The sequence below is a fragment of the Mustela nigripes genome, chromosome 8 (assembly GCF_022355385.1).
Source record: "Mustela nigripes isolate SB6536 chromosome 8, MUSNIG.SB6536, whole genome shotgun sequence".
NCBI classification, from domain to species: Eukaryota; Metazoa; Chordata; class Mammalia; order Carnivora; family Mustelidae; genus Mustela; species Mustela nigripes.
This window is the reverse complement of record NC_081564.1, coordinates 179,710-192,739: the sequence shown is the minus strand read 5'-3', so window position 1 is coordinate 192,739 and position 13,030 is coordinate 179,710. Positions and strand designations below refer to the sequence as shown.

Sequence of the window (13,030 nt, the reverse complement as noted above, 5' to 3'; positions counted from 1 at the left end):
AAGTCCCTGGAGCTAATCATTGGTAATGGTGGTGGTACACAGACCCATGTCCTCCGCTCTGGGGACACAGCTCCGCAGGTCTTACCTGGCTCACAAGCTGCGTTTGGAAGGACGACACGCTGACCCTACAGAGTACCCCTTTTGAACTGGGCATGTGCTATACCCTCGCAAGGCCATTCCAGCACGCTGCGGAAGGTGAGCTATGTAACATAGCCGGTGTGGCCTTTCATGGTGGGTGTGTTCCCTCCCCCCTCCCCCCCACTTTGCAGCAGAGTTGTTCTTCTGGCCTGAGACAGTGTACGAGGTCCTATCCTGTTCAATCATTTTGTAAGTGACCTCCCCCACCCCCTGCGCTTTTTAAAAGATTTTTATTTAAGGGAGAGAGAGCACACAAGCAGGGGGAGCAGCAGAAGGACAAGCAGGCTCCCTGCTGAGCCAAGAGCCCGACATGGGGCTCCATCCCAGGACCCTGAGATCATGACCTGAGCCGAAGGTGGATGCTTCAGCTGAGCCACCCAGGCGCCCCTGTTTTGTCATCTTTGGATAGGGGTGCTGGCCTAGGTACTGTGGTCAGGAAAGAAAACCCCTACCTGGGTTATGCTTTCTATTGTGAGAATGGTGGCCTTTTGGCAAAATGGTCAACTTGACACCAAGTCCCAGGGAACAGTGCTGTACTGGGGGGCTCAGCTCTGGTTCCCTTGTTTTGGACATTCACTAACGGCAGTAGCGAAATCAGCCCTGTAAGAAAGGTTCTGTACTGTTGGACAGATTGGCATTCTTGGCGATTGGATTAACCCCTGCTCTGGATCCCTGGTCTTCGGCTGAGGGTCACTGCAGTGGGGAAGGCAAGAGAGGGAGGCCTCTGACATGTACTTCCAGAGAGGATAGTACATCAAAAACAGCACTGCGCTTGGACGGGAGGGAGTGGCAGAGAGTAGTGCTCCTCTAGATCTTTGGGATACGTTGGTAGAGTGCCTCTCACACCGCTATCTAGTTCAGTAGTTCAGGCTGTTTAGGAGCTCGGGAAACCCTACAGACCACACGGACTACAGACTACAGACAAGTTCAACCAAGTAATGGTCCTGCTTGCAGACCTGGCACTGTCTTCTAAAGCAGATTTATATGCCCTCAGGTACACAGGTTCCACTCAGGAAGAGATCAGACATCAGACAGCACAGATTTGATTCGACAAATGCATTCTTTTTATCCCACTCAGGAAGAGATCAGATGTCTGTATCAGCATTGAGCAGACCACATCACACATCACGGTTTGCCCCAGGGCTGCCATCACAGTCCGCAGAGGTCGGTCCAGGCTATCTGCACATGGTCCGGTACCAGTGAAATCAAGCCCATCCAGTGAGATGGTGGAGAAGGGGCTGGCATGTTGGAGGTCCCGATACCCCAAGTACATTCCAGGAACAAGGTTATAAGCCCTGAGAAGGTGAGCAGCTTACTGTGGAAGATAGCATGTGACTTGCTTTGCTCTATACATACGATTCAGGGAGTTTTGGTAAGCTGTTGTCTGCGGCAATTTACGTTTACGGAATTATAATTATATAAAATATAATATAAAATATAAATATATAAAAATATAATATAAAATAAATATATTCTAAATATATTTAATATATAAATAAAAACATAATATACAAATATAAAATATAATTTTAATTATAATTAAAATGATAAATGCTGACTTTGGATCTCCTCTGTAGTCACACTGAACTTTTCATTTATATTTGTGAATTCTCTTTTATTCTCATTCCATCTTGGCAGAAATTTGCCCATTTGTCAGCTTTTATGAAATAAGGTCTTGATTTTGTTGAGCCATCAGTATTTGTGTTCAGTTGATTTTCTGAAATCCTGGACTTAACAGAGGCCAACACAAAGGCAGGAGGTCAGGAACTCCTTGGCATAGTATAGGGATTTAAGGAAATAAGATGCTGTAGGTCTGTTATGGGTAATGCACTCACCAGTTTCCCCAATCTTGACCTTCAAGAGGGGCACTGAGAAATTAGTGGGTAAGAGAAGCACCAGCATCCTGTAAAAATGTGCTAATTGCTATGCTTGGGGCCAAGGGTGCCCCAAAGTCAGGTTCCTGATATGAAAGGAGACTCCAGGGTTCTGTGGTAGAACAGGCCTAGTAGCAGAATTTAATTTAGGGAGACAAGATGGCAGGGTTACTGTGGTAGGCTTAAGGTTAGCATGGTAACTGAAACTGCTGTCCATGCAGGCAACTCTGGAAGCGGCTAATTGATCCTGGGGTCTACAGGGCCAAAATAGCTTAGAAAATCTTATCTCTATAATCAAAAACGTAGAAGCTGGAAATTCTTAAGTATCGACCCAATAATTGGGTCAGAAGTCCATGCTGTAAACTAAGGAATCATCAATAGACCATCTTACCATCTGTCAGGCTGACTGCTTCTGGGTAACCGAATAACACTCAAGGGTTTCGCCATGACCAGGAGCCCATTATTATACTTACTGTGCCTTCAAGTGGCCCACTGGACCTGAGGCTAGCCAGTATGTGCAAGAGTCACACTGCTCCCGTCTGCTTTCTCTGACCGTCCTAGGCATTCATGCGAGATCTAAAATTCCACCTGCTTCGTGCCCACTGCCCGAGTGCAGAGTTCAGCCACATTCCCCTTCCCTGACTTCCTCGGCCCGTCCCTGTTGGCTTTGTTCCCGTCCGGATCCTACCAACCAGCCAAGTGAGTCACCTCTGCCGGGATATCTGTGCGTCTCGGGGCTTCCAACCGTCCCTCCATCTGTGATGTACATGCCTCAGGGCACTGCTCATAGCTTGGACCACTGGCCAGGGTCCTCTCGGGGGCTCCACCAACGGAGGGGCTCCCGTGAGCCCGCAGTCCTTCCAGACCATACATGATGCATCGGTGAGTTACTTCCTCTTGCGCTGGGCTTTAGGCGCTCCCCGGGGCCTGGCACCAGATGAACGTTCCACAGTACAATGAATTCAGCAGCCAACCGCGACCCTGACGGGGCCCCTCGGACCAGGTACAAAATCACATGCTGGGACGGGTGCAGGCTCCGTGAGGGCCCTGTGGTGTGGGAGACTCTGCTTTTCTATGCCCGAAACCGGGCTTTGCTACAGAACCGGAGAGCTCTTCGGAGCTGGGAGACTTCCGAGGGCATCCGCTCTGCCTTGGGTGCTTCCCACAGCTAGGCCTCTGCTGCTCGGGAGCTCAGCCGAGGAAGCCTCACACCCACCCCGTGCTGGCCGCGGAGCGCTGGTGCTCCCGGTGCCGTCCACATCGGACGCTTTACCAACGACGGCCGTGGGGAGCCCTGCCCGGTGCCTTCCAACTTCAGAGAGGCCCACGAGGCACTGTCCCTCGGTGTGGGGTGCCGTGTGGACTTGACTAACTTGCCCTTTACTTAAAGGGGTGTCCTGGCTTTCTTCCGGTCACTGGCACAGACGGCGGGCCTCGAAGGTGTGCGCTTCCCCGGACACCTGCTGGCCCTACTTCCGATGCAGCAGTTGCGACTGACCCTAACCCAGCGCAGCCTCCGCAGCGACGGCCGCCTTCCGGGGCGGTAGGCAGGCTCTGTGGTTCCGTTTCGGTTTCGGTGTCCTTTAACCAGTTTTAGTCTCTTCACTTTCATTCCTTCTTCAAAACCCCGTTTTAGAAATACATTTTATTGATGAAAGTTGGACAAAATGCACCTACTGAATACTGAGCCGAAGCGCCCGGTTCTGAGTAATGGCCACGCCCAGGTCACTGCCCCCGGCCGCCGCGGAGGACGTCCCAGTCCGATTCCACTCCCAGCCGGACCCCGACCACGGGTCTCCTACCGGTGCTGCAGCTTCGTGGCAATGGAGTCGCGCACCCAGTGACCTGTGGACGCCGTGTCACGTCGTCGGGGCCGTTTTCACAGCCGTCCCGAGGGGCGGTGGGCCGCGGCGCGTCCACCCGTGCACCTGCCGTTGTTAAAGGTTTGATGTATTCATCTGACAGAGACACAGGCAGGCGGAGAGAGGGGAGCAGGCTCCCCGCGGTCCCCCACGCGGGGCTCCACCCCAGCACCCCGGGATCACCACCCGAGCCGAAGCCACAGGCTCATCCCAGCGCCCCCCACTCACCTGTCGGCGGACACCGGACTGGTAATGTCAGCTCGGAAGGGGAAAGCTGACGGGCGCCTGGGTGGCCCGGCGGGTTGGGCGACTGCCTTCGGCTCGGGTCACGACCCCAGGGCCCCGGGACGGACCAGCCGCGGACTCCCTCCTTCCCTCGCTCCTGCCACTTGCCGGCACGGACGTGTCCGCAGACGCCGCTCCCTCCTCCGGCCACGCGCTCCCCGTCCCCGAGGGCCGCCTCCCGCGAACCTGCACGTGGAGCTGGACAGGTCGTCCTCCCGCCGCACCGGGGCTCCGAGCCCGTCTGGGCGGGCCGGGCCGGCCAGCACCGCTCCCCGCGGCGCACGGAGGCAAGGAGCTCCCAGGTCGGTCTGGCGGGGCCGCCAACCAGCTCCGCTTTCCGGAGGCGTCCGGGCGGCTCGGAGCCGCGAGAACGAGGAGCGGGGCCCGCCCCGGGGCTGCAGCGCCTGGGCCCGCCCACGGGGGCCTTCGCCGGCCGGACGCGCGGTCTGTCGCGACCGCGGTCCCTCACGCGGGGACTCGGGCTGCCACAGCCGCGCGCCGCGGGTCTCTCCGCTCCTGCTTAGGCTCTAGGTCTCGGCTGCGGGCATGGGGCTTTCTGGGAGTCGTAACAGGCCAAGGGCACTTGTCTCGAGGCGCCATTCAGTCCCCCGCGGGGCGCTCCAGGAGTCCCCGAGTGTGAGGGACCTCACAGCCCGGCCGCGGCGGGTCCTGGGACCGCGGCGCACACCGGCGCTCGCGCTGAATGCGCAGGCGCGGGGCGTTCCGGCAGGCGTCGCGGGTGAGGGCGGCCCTGCCACCCCCCGGGGGCCGCGGTGGCTCCTGGGACGTGTAGTCGTCCGAGGCCCGCCGGCTCTGTTGCTGTGCGCGCAGGCGCGGGGCGTTCCGGCCGTCGTCGTGCCCCGGGTACGTAGAGCGGCCCTCCCTGTCCGCGCCGCGCTCGCCTCCGGGGGGCCCGCGCCCGAGGCTCCGTCCGGGGCTCCGGACCGCCTCGCCCACCGGGCCCGAGGCGCCGAGGAAGCGCGCCGTCCTGTGACCCCGCAGAAGGCGGAGGGGCGGCGGGGCTGGGGGTCAGCTCCGGGCGGCCCGGACGCGCGCCGTGGCTGGGGGCGGAGGGGCCCGCGCTCGGGGCTTCGTTCTCTCCGCGCCAGCTCTGCCGTGCCCGGCCCCGCCGTCCGCGCCGGCCGCGACATGCCTCAGGTAAGCCGCCCCGTCCCCTTGCCCGGACGCGGCCGCGCGCTCAGGCCGGCCGCCGCTGTCCGGGAGCCCCGCGCCGCGCGGACGGGGGCGTGAGCGGCGCGCGGAGCCCTCCCGGCGCCGGGGGTTCTGGGCCGCGGGAGCCGCGGAGGCGATGTGCCTCCTTTCCCGGAGCTGGGGCCGCGGCGGCCCGCCTACCCCGTGCTGTGGTCGGGCGCCTGCTTCCGGCGCCGCGGTCCGCGGGGTCCCCGGACCAGCAGCGTCCGCGCCACCGGGGAGCTTCCTGCGGGTCACGGTCCCCCGGCTCCGGCCCGGCCCGTCGGAACCGGAGACCCTGGCCGTGCGGCTGCGGGCCGCGCTGCGGTCGTCTCTTCCCAGCGATCCCGACGCGCGGCCCGTCCCGGGGCCGGGGCCGGGGCCGGGGCCGGCGCGGGAGCAGAGCTGCGGCCGCTTCCCCGCCGCGGGGAGGAAGGGCGACCGTCCCGACTCGGGCCATCGGTTCCGCTTCTCGACTTGGCGTCCCGTTTGTCTCCAGGTCCAGATGCTCCCGCGTCGGGCCGGGCCGTGCGGTTTCCGTCCGCGCCGCGGAGTCCGCCGTTTGGGCAATAGCGTTACTTGTCGACGGTCTTTGAACACGTTCTTGTGGTGGGGGAGGGAGGACGGGCAGAGGGGCTCTTTCTGGAGGGTGCGGGCTGGGGGCCGCGCAGGGAGCGGCAGAAGCCGCCTGGCCGCCGAGCAGAGCCCGATGCGGGGCTCGATCCCAGGACCCTGGGGTCGGGACCTGAGCCGCAGGCAGAGGCTTTACCCACTGAGCCCCCCAGGCGCCGCGGAACAACTTTTTTAAACTGTAAAATAACTACCGTACACCTGCGGCTCTTCTTAGTTTGGTGCCTTTTAAAATTTCTGTCCATGCTTAATGATCATGCGGATTATTTAAGCCGGGCAAACCCGGACTGCCAAGTGGGGCGCACTGTTACCCCCAGCCCTGAGCGGAAAGGTTTCAGGTTCCGTCCGGGGAGGTGTTGCGTTTCTTCTTGGGCAGTCGTGACAGCCCGGCTGCGCACCCTGCTTGTCTGGGACACCGCTCGGTTACCCCTCGGTTTCACAGCTGCGCCTCGGGAGTGGGACCGCTGCGGGCACTTGAGTGCATGCCCCTTTTCAGGGGTGCTGCTGCTGTCTGCTCTAGTCAGTTCTTTTTTTTTAAAAAATATTTTATTTATTTATTTGACAGAGAGAGAGATCACAAGCAGGCAGAGAGGCAGGCAGAGAGAGAGAGAGGAGGAATCAGGCTCCTGCTGAGCAGAGAGCCCGATGCGGGGCTCAATCGCAGGACCCTGAGATCATGACCTGAGCCGAAGGCGGCGGCTCAACCCACTGAGCCACCCAGGCGCCCCAATGAAGTTTTTAATGTAGGTGGGGGCCGGAGCTGACGGCTAACAAAGAATTCTTGAGGCGTCTTTGGTGCAAAAAAGATGACTTTATTAAAACCCAGGGGCAGGACCCAAGGGCAGAAAGAAGCTGTGAGGGGTGACTGATGACAGACGGGGCAGTTGGGGGAGGTAAGGAAAAGGGAGGGTTTTGATTTTGTTTTTGTTGTTGTAAGATTTTATTTATTTATTTGACAGAGAGACAGCCAGAGGGAGAGGGAGAAACACGCTTCCCTTGGAGCGGGGAGCCCAGTGTGGGATCACAACGGGTTAACCACTGAATGACCCAGGTGCCCCAAAAGGGAGGAATTCAAAAGAACTTTGGTATGCTAAAGAGGACCTACAAGATATTGGAGGCCTTGCCATTGTCAAGGTGATTGTCCTTGAGGCAGTTGGGAGTTTCCTTCCAGAAGTTAGGTTATCGGTAAGAATACATTTCTCCTGGGTGCACGTTGGTGAAGCATCTGCCTTCTCCCCAGGTCCTGGGATCCAGCCCCACATCAGGCTCCCTGCTTGGTGGGAAGCTTGCTTCTCCCTCTTCCGTTCCCCCTGCTTGTGTTTCCTCTCTCACTGTGTGTGTCTCTGTCAAATAAATAAATCTTGAAAAAAAGAAGAAGAAGAAGAAGAAGAAGACTTTTTTCTTGTAAATCACTAAGATGTTTGTGAACTGAGGGAGACTCCCGTCTCACAGAACTTTAATCGCTGTAAACGAACCACTTGTTTTCCCTTCAGGAGTGCCTGAGGAATGTTCCAGAGAACCCACCTGGGGGTGTCAGCTTGAGCTTTGTCCCCAGCTTGCCTTCTGCTCCCTTGTCAGTTAGCAGGGCTGCCACTACGGAAAGTGAACATTGTTACACACAAAGGGCTTGTCCTCACTATTCAGTGTTGTAAGATTCTAGGAACTTGACAACAAAAAGCCAGGAATCGATGTTGTTCTTGTGGATACTCCCTTTATCTTTCACAAAGTTGTAAATGATCTCAGGACAAATTGGGTTTATTTTTTCTGTTTTTCTTCAGAAAATAATATGAAATAAATGAAACAGCCAGGCTCTTACTTACAGTCTTAACAATCACTTAGAATTCTGGAAGCTCCCATTACTGCTGCTTGTGTCCACTGTCTGCTCTGCGCCGTGGGACTCCCTTTACTCCTTGGCGAGCATCTTTGGGAGCCTGGGCGTCGGTGGTGCAGGTAACTGTATGTCCTTTCAGGGGTCAGTGACTTTCAGAGATGTGGCCATTGACTTCTCCCAGGAGGAGTGGGAGTGGCTCCAGCCTGCTCAGAGGGATCTGTACAGACATGTGATGTTGGAGAACTACGGCCACCTGGTCTCACTGGGTAAGCATGTTCCTCCTCTCAGAATTTGAACTTTGGGATGGCTCCGTGAATCTTGGTTTTCAGATTGAATATTCCCACAGGGAATGTGTAAGTTTTCTTTTTGATTGTTTTTTAACTTTTTTTTTTTAAGATTTTATTTATTTATTTGACAGAGATCACAGGCAGGCAGAGAAGCAGGCAGAGAGAGAGGGAGAAGCAGGCTCCCCGCTGAGCAGAGAGCCTGACATGGCGCTTGATCCCAGGACCCTGGGATCATGACCTGAGCCGAAGACAGAGGCTTAACCCACTGAGCCACCCAGACGCCCCCCCCCCTTTTTTTTAGCAATTTTTATAAGTAATTTATACACCCAGTGTGGGGCTCGAACTTAAAACCCGGGATGCATGCTCTACTGTCTGAGACACCCAGTCACCAGTTTTTTATTTTTCAAGATGGATTATAGCCACTTAATCCTTAGATATCTCTCATATTTACAGCTGATGTTTCTTTTAATGTCCTTTTTCTAGGGACTCAAGGACTGATAATTGAATTTATTTCATTTTCCGCAAATAGGTCTTAACATTTCTAAGCCACATGTGGTTTCCTTACTGGAGCAAGGGAGGGACCCCTGGCCGGATAACGGAGCTGTGGGAGGAGGTCTGTTTTCAGGTGAGTGAGTTAATAACGACCCAGCTAGTCCGGGCGGAAGCGGTACTTTCATATGTTGGTTGTAAAGTTTTCCCTTAACGATACAAGACATATGGGGACTATGAAATCTTGTCCATAGCCCCATAAGGAACCACGTTGCGTCCTCTTACCAGTCTGTCTTCAATTCTCTTATCCTTTCCTTACTTTCTCACAGACGGATGTGTTCTTTCTTTCCATTGTGAGCTCTGTCTGGGCTCTAAGTTTCATTTCTTTTTGACTATTTCTCCCTTTCTTTTTTGAAACTGACCTATGTTTCTGTTGCCTAAATTAAAAGGTATATATTTTTTCTGTAAACTTTGTTCTGTTTAACCATCTTGGAAAGACTAATTCGTTACTTTTTGGTCAGTTGATGGGCTTATTCATTCACTCACACATTCTCCTAATATTTATTTATTTACTTTTAAAAGATTTTATTTATTTATTTATTTGTCAGAGAGACAGAGAGCACAAGCAGGCAGAGTGGGAGGCAGAGGCAGAGGGAGACGCAGGCTCCCCACTGAGCAAGGAGCCCGATGCAGGACTCGATCCCAGGACCCTGGGATCATGACCCAAGCCGAAGGCAGGGGCTTAACTGACTGAGCCACCCAGGCGTCCTTGGCTGAATATTTATTTAAAAGACTTTCTCTTAGGTGCTACAAGGAGGAGAAAGTATAAAAGAGTGTAATAACTATCAAAGAAGTTATAGCCTAGTGAGATAAAATAGGTCTGGAAGTAACTTACGTGTCCTCAAATTTGCAATTCAGCAGTAAGGAGAAAGGAACTCCAGGTGGTGTTTTAGGCCTGTGTGATAATGCACAGGTGTAGTAGTAATAGAAACGTAAAAGACAGGAAAAGGATCCGTTTTGGAGAAAAAGTGATGAATTCATTTGAGATAAGCTTGGTGTAGGTAGAGGATGGTATTTCCAAGTGAGGATTTGCACCGAGCTGTTGGAATCTATGGTAGGAAAAAGTTCCAGTTAGAGATGTACATGTGGGAATTTTAGTATTAAGCAAAAATTGAAGCCATGAGACTGAGTTGTCACCTTGGGTTAATAACAAAATTGCTGGTGAAGCTCTTTAAAAATAAATGGCCATGCCCCCCCCCCCCCCCCCCCCCCGGAAGATTCTGACAGGGAAGATCTACGGAGCTTAAATTCTTCATCGATGAAAAGTTGTGCAAGTTCTTCAGTTGATTCTGAAGCTTCTAATGGCAGTACGTGATCTGTCCCTGAGAAAGCAGGAGGAGTGCTTACCCGGACAGAGAAGCAGCGGCTCGGAGACCCAGATGAGGGACAGGAGCAGGTGCCATGGAAACAGCTGCAGCTGTGAGAGCCGTGGTGGTAATGACTCTCCTGTGCCGCAGACTTTCAGGAGGGCAGGAGAGAACGGGGGTGGGCGGAAGTCGTGGACTGGAGCAGGTGCCGGGCGACTTCCCTTTTCCAGTAGGAGTTGAAGAACAGTGTCCTCTCCTTACTCTTGTAAGAGCAACAAAACTGTTCGAAGTATGTACAAGGGAAGTGAGGTAAAGGACAAAGGTAGAAAAGTTGTCTAACCAAAGGCAGCCATTTAACTGACAGAGCCACCCAGGCGCTCTTCATTTTAATTTAGAATTTTCTCATGGCGGGGCACCTGGGTGGCTTAGTGGGTTAAAGCCTCTGCCTTTGGCTCAGGTCATGATTCCAGGGTCCTGGGATCGAGCCTTGCATCGGGCTCTCTGCTCAGTGGGAGCTCTGTTTCTCTCCCTCTCTCTGCCTACTTGTGATCTCTCTCTTTGTCAAATAAATAAATAAATAAATTCTTTAAAAAAAAAAAAAAGAATTTTCTCATGGCATGTGATGTTGAATATCTTCCCATATTCTTGCCATCTATATATATTCCTTGGTCATGTTGCTGTTCAGGTCTTTTGCCCCTTTTTTTTTTTTTTTAAGATTTTATTTATTTATTTGACAGAGAGAGAGATCACAAGCAGGCAGAGAGGCAGGCAGAGAGAGAGGAGGAAGCAGGCTCCCCGCCGGAGCAGAGAGCCTGATGCGGGACTCGATCCCAGGACCCTGAGATCATGACCCGAGCCGAAGGCAGTGGCTTAACCCACTGAGCCACCAGGTGCCCCTCTTTTGCCCATTTTTAAAGTATATTGTTCTTTTTCTTATTGTTGAGTTTTAAGAGTTCTTTGTATATTTTGGATACAAGGTCTTTTTTTTTTTTTAAACAGATTTTTATTTATTTATTTGACAGAGAGATCACAAGTAGGCAGAGAGGCAGGCAGAGAGAGAGGAGGAAGCAGGCTCCCTGTGGAGTAGGGAGCCTGATATGGGACTTGATCCCAGGACCCTGAGATTATGACCTGAGCCGAAGGCAGAGGCTTAACCTACTGAACCACCCAGGTGCCCTGGATACTGTCTTATTAGATATGTCTTTTGCACATATTTTCTCCGTTTGTGACCTGTCTTCTCATTCTCTTGATGTTGGCTTTTGCAGAGCAGAGCTTTTCTATTTTAATGATGCCCAGTTTGTCAATTGTTTTCCTGGATCATGACTCTGGTTGCTGTATCTAAAAAGTCATTGTCATACCTAAGGTCATCTAGGTTCCCCCTATGTTATCTTCTAGGAGTTTTATATTTTTGTGTTTTAGGCTTAGGTCTATGATCTATTTTAAGTTAATTTTAGTCAAGAGTGTAAGGTCTGTATCTAAATTCATTTTTGCATGTGGGTACATGGTTGTTCTAGGAGCGTTTGTTGAGAAGCCGTCCTTGCTCCTTAGTGTTTTCTGTGTCGCCTTGTGAGAGATCAGTTGAGTGTAATTAGGCAGCTCCATTCCTGAGCTCTCTGTTCTGCTCTATTGATCTGATCGTCTCATCTTTCACTGGTACCGCACCGTCTTCATTACTGTCCGTTTACAGGAAGTCTTGAAGTCAGGTAGTGCCAGGTTTATGGCTGTGTTCTTTTCCTTTGGTATCCCATTAGGTATTGTAGGTCTTTTGCTTCTTCTTCTTTTTTTTTTTTTTAAAGATCTTATTTATTTCTTCATTCGACAGAGAGAGATCACAAGCAGGCAGAGAGGCAGGCAGGGAGAGAGAGGAGGAAGCAGGCTCCCAGCTGAGCAGAGAGCCCGATGCGGGGCTTGATCCCAGGCCTCTGGGATCATGACCCGAGCCGAAGGAGAGGCTCCAACCCACTGAGCCACCCAGGGGCCCCAAAAAACTGACTTTTATACATTAACTTTACATCCTGCAATTTTGTTATAATTACTCCACTTTTTTGGTAACATTTTTCAGATTCTTTGCATAGATAATAGTGTCATCTACCAAAAAAAAGTTTTATTTCTTCTCTGCCAATCTGTATACCTTTTACTTACTTTTCTTGTCTTGTTGCATTCGCTAAGAACCGTTATAGCATTGAAAAGTAGTGCTGAGCTGCACCTGGGTGCCGCAGTTGGTTAAGCATCTCCCTCTTGGTTTCAGCTTAAATCTGACCTCAGGGTTGTGAGATTGAGCCGTATGTCAGGCTCTGCACTCAGTGTGGGAGTCCGCTGGGGTTTCTCTCCCTCTCCCTCTGCCCCTTCCCCCCGCACTTCCTTTCTCTCACTGAAATAAATAGGTCTTTAAAAAAAAAAAAACAAACAGTGCTGTGAAGGACCTCCTTGCAGTGTTCTTGGTTTTAGCAGGAAAGCTTCAAATTTCTCACCATTAATAGGGTGTTAGCTATACGGTTTTTGATGTTCTTTGCAACTTGAGGAAATTCCACGCTATTCCTAGTTTGTTGAGTTTCTTCATGAGTGGATGTTGGATCTTGCAAGCCATATCTACTGGTAATGATGAAGTCCCAGAACCTAAGTCAGGTTCGGTGGGGTGAGGAGGTTCGGAGCCGACGACTAAAGAAAGAATTCTTGAGATGTCGTTGGTGCAAAAGGTGATTTATTAGAGCACGGGGACAGGGCCCGTGGGCAGGCAGAGATGCGGCCGCCCCGGGTTGTGAAGGTGGGCGTGTTATATACCCCACGGTTGGGGGGAGGTGGTGAAGGAATGGGAGATTTCGACAGAGTTCTCACATGCTAGGGAGGGCCTACAAGGTGCCGGGGGGAGTCTTTGCCCTTATGGCTTGATCAATGTCGTCTTTAGGTCAGGCACTAACATCAAGATAATTGGGGGATTCTTGGTGGGGCATTATGATCCGACTATCATTTACATTCCCTTCTACCCCAATCTCTTCCAGTTTATGGTGGGAGGGGGACATTAGGGCTTCAGGAACCAAGAGTTATTTGCCTCTGGAAATTTGTGCTATTGATAAGG

General features: G+C 52.7%; 1 protein-coding gene across 2 annotated transcripts in view; it reads left to right on the top strand.

Annotated features, from left to right (window-relative positions):
• Positions 1-4,969: 4,969 nt before the first annotated feature.
• The window catches only part of ZNF140 (zinc finger protein 140), a 13,875-nt gene continuing 5,814 nt past the window's right edge, over positions 4,970-13,030 (top strand). Inside the window, exons 1-4 of one of the 2 annotated variants that reach the window (XM_059408101.1) lie at positions 4,970-5,023; positions 7,951-8,077; positions 8,628-8,723; positions 9,979-10,081. In XM_059408101.1, coding sequence (XP_059264084.1) covers positions 8,649-8,723; positions 9,979-10,081 — 178 coding nt within the window. In that variant the 5' untranslated portion in view covers positions 4,970-5,023; positions 7,951-8,077; positions 8,628-8,648. Of the gene's footprint in view, positions 5,024-7,938; positions 8,078-8,627; positions 8,724-9,978; positions 10,082-13,030 lie in introns of those variants that run through there. The other variant, XM_059408100.1, reaches the window with a different exon arrangement.